This window comes from Saprolegnia parasitica, assembly GCF_000151545.1.
Source record: "Saprolegnia parasitica CBS 223.65 unplaced genomic scaffold supercont2.1413, whole genome shotgun sequence".
Lineage (NCBI taxonomy): Eukaryota > Oomycota > Saprolegniomycetes > Saprolegniales > Saprolegniaceae > Saprolegnia > Saprolegnia parasitica.
In genome coordinates this window covers 1-2,029 of record NW_012157807.1, presented here as the reverse complement: position 1 = coordinate 2,029, position 2,029 = coordinate 1, and the positions used below count along the sequence as shown (strand labels likewise).

The 2,029-nt window shown below is 60.6% G+C and overlaps 1 protein-coding gene across 1 annotated transcript; it reads left to right on the top strand.

Moving 5' to 3' along the window:
* Positions 1 to 453: 453 nt before the first annotated feature.
* SPRG_18726 (hypothetical protein) lies at positions 454 to 1,917 on the top strand (the record flags this gene model as incomplete). Its single annotated transcript, XM_012358168.1, has 12 exons — positions 454 to 537; positions 584 to 658; positions 707 to 763; positions 810 to 879; positions 927 to 1,093; positions 1,136 to 1,185; positions 1,231 to 1,288; positions 1,332 to 1,391; positions 1,440 to 1,489; positions 1,537 to 1,644; positions 1,699 to 1,741; positions 1,788 to 1,917. Coding segments are annotated over 12 exons (952 nt in total), but the record flags the coding sequence as incomplete, so codon positions are not given.
* Positions 1,918 to 2,029: the final 112 nt, after the last annotated feature.

Here is a 2,029-nt window from a genome sequence, read left to right as displayed (position 1 = left end):
AACGTACAGCTTTGGGGATCTCGACACGGGTACGCATGAGCTATGTTTTATGGAACTAACCTCTCATGGCGTAGAGTGCCACCCCGTCCAGTGCCTTGGGGGCACCGAGCCCCGCGCAAGTACGTCGTACCGTCAACGTTGCCCTGTGCTGACTCTCGAGGCGTAGATGCCAAGAATGCCACCGATTGCTTGCCTTGCAAGCTCGGGTGGTTCTCGCCCGGAGGTCCGTCCCAACGCGAACGAGCATGACACTCAGTCCATGTAGGCGACGTCATGTGCGCGCCAGCGGCTTGCCCAGGCGGAACAATCGCGAAGCACGGCGCCACCACGGCCTCCGAACACTGCGTAGCCTGTCCTCCTGGGTGCGTGTGATCGATTGATCAATGTACTGAGGCTGTACTAGGCATGTGTCTCCAGGTAAAGACGCAGCCAAGTGCACACCGTGTCGCGCAGGCACGTATGCCAAGAGTGAAACCTGTGCCCTCGCCGAGTGTCCTCCTGGGAGCTACGCCCCCGACTTGGCCAAGGATGTAGCCCGTACGGATCGGCTTTTCCACACGCGACGGCGTCACACAATGTGTAGATTGCTTGGACTGCGCGTTTGGCACGTTCTCGAACGGGAAAACAGACGTCTGCCACCCGTTCACTTGCCCCGGCGGTACCCGCGTCGTCGATATATCAAGGCCAAAGTGACATTGTGCTGTAGGCAACGAACCGAACACCAAAGCGAGCTACGACGGCGACTGCGTTGGCTGCCGCCTCGGTATGGCACGGCGCGTTGCATGCCAACAACTATGATCGTGGCCTAGGATTCTTCTCAGCCTCCAACACGTCGATTTCGTGCGAGCCGGCCGAGTGCCCGAAGAGCACCCAAGCCTCGTGCGACTTGCGGCTGAGCACGACACGTGAATAACGCGCAACCGTAGGCCCAACGCAACCTCGGCGGACGACTGCAGTCCGTGCCCCGCATTGCAAACGTCCATCGGCGGCTCGGCGCTCTGCGGGGCGCCCAACTGCACCGCAGGGTCTGGTCCAACGCAGGATGGCCAGTCGTGTGAAGTGTGCGAGAGTGGCACGTTCAGTCCTGGCCATGGTACGAACAACCGATCGAATATAGTGTGCTCATATTGCGAAGGTGCGCCTTGCCGCAAGGTGAAGTGTGCCCCGGGTCACACGCCGGCCAAGGTAAGCGTCTCACGAAGACGGGCACGGCTCACCACGAACACGCAGGGCGCGACCGACATGGCGACCGACTGTGTTCCGTGTCCTGAAGGCACCACGAATTTGGGTACGAATGTCCCCGTTGGTGTCGAGCAACTCAGTGGAGCTAGGGGGGACCTCGACGGAGTGCACGCCGTGCCCGCAAGGAACGTACTCCAACGCTACAGCGGGTACATTGTGTCCGTCGTTTCCAGCAATTTCGACGGTCGGCGGCGTAGGAACAAACACGTGCACACCTACAGCGTGCGAGCTCGGATGGGAGGCCAAAGTACACTTTCGCATGTTTCAATCTACGCGTACGATGCGTGCTTTTAGACTGGCGCCAAGCACAAGCGCGACTGCGTCATCTGTGGCCAAGGCTTCTTCAGCAACACGCAAACTTGCCAGCCGACGCAGTGCCCACTGAACCAAGCTAGCGCCAAGGTAACTACTGTTGCTGCAGCAACGCCAAGGCCTCTGACCACGACGCCATCCTAGGGAGCCCACGACGCGATTGGCAACTGCACGGCTTGCCCGTTGGGTTCGTCGCGTACAAAACCACTTGCGTGCTCAACGAAGTCTTGTAGGATACTTGTCCGAGGGTGGGCAGAGTCCGTGCCGTCCGGCTGAGTGTGCCCCGGGGTATTCTCTGCCCCCCAACGCCACGCAGTGCCAAGCGTGCCAGCCAGGCACCTTTGGGAAAGGCCTTGCCATGCCGTGCGTGGCAATGACCTGTGCTCCGGGCACCGCGTCGAGCGCATTCGGGGTCTTCCGACGACCTGGATTCGTGCCTTCCGTGCGCCAATGGTACGCATCGTCTTGTCCCCGT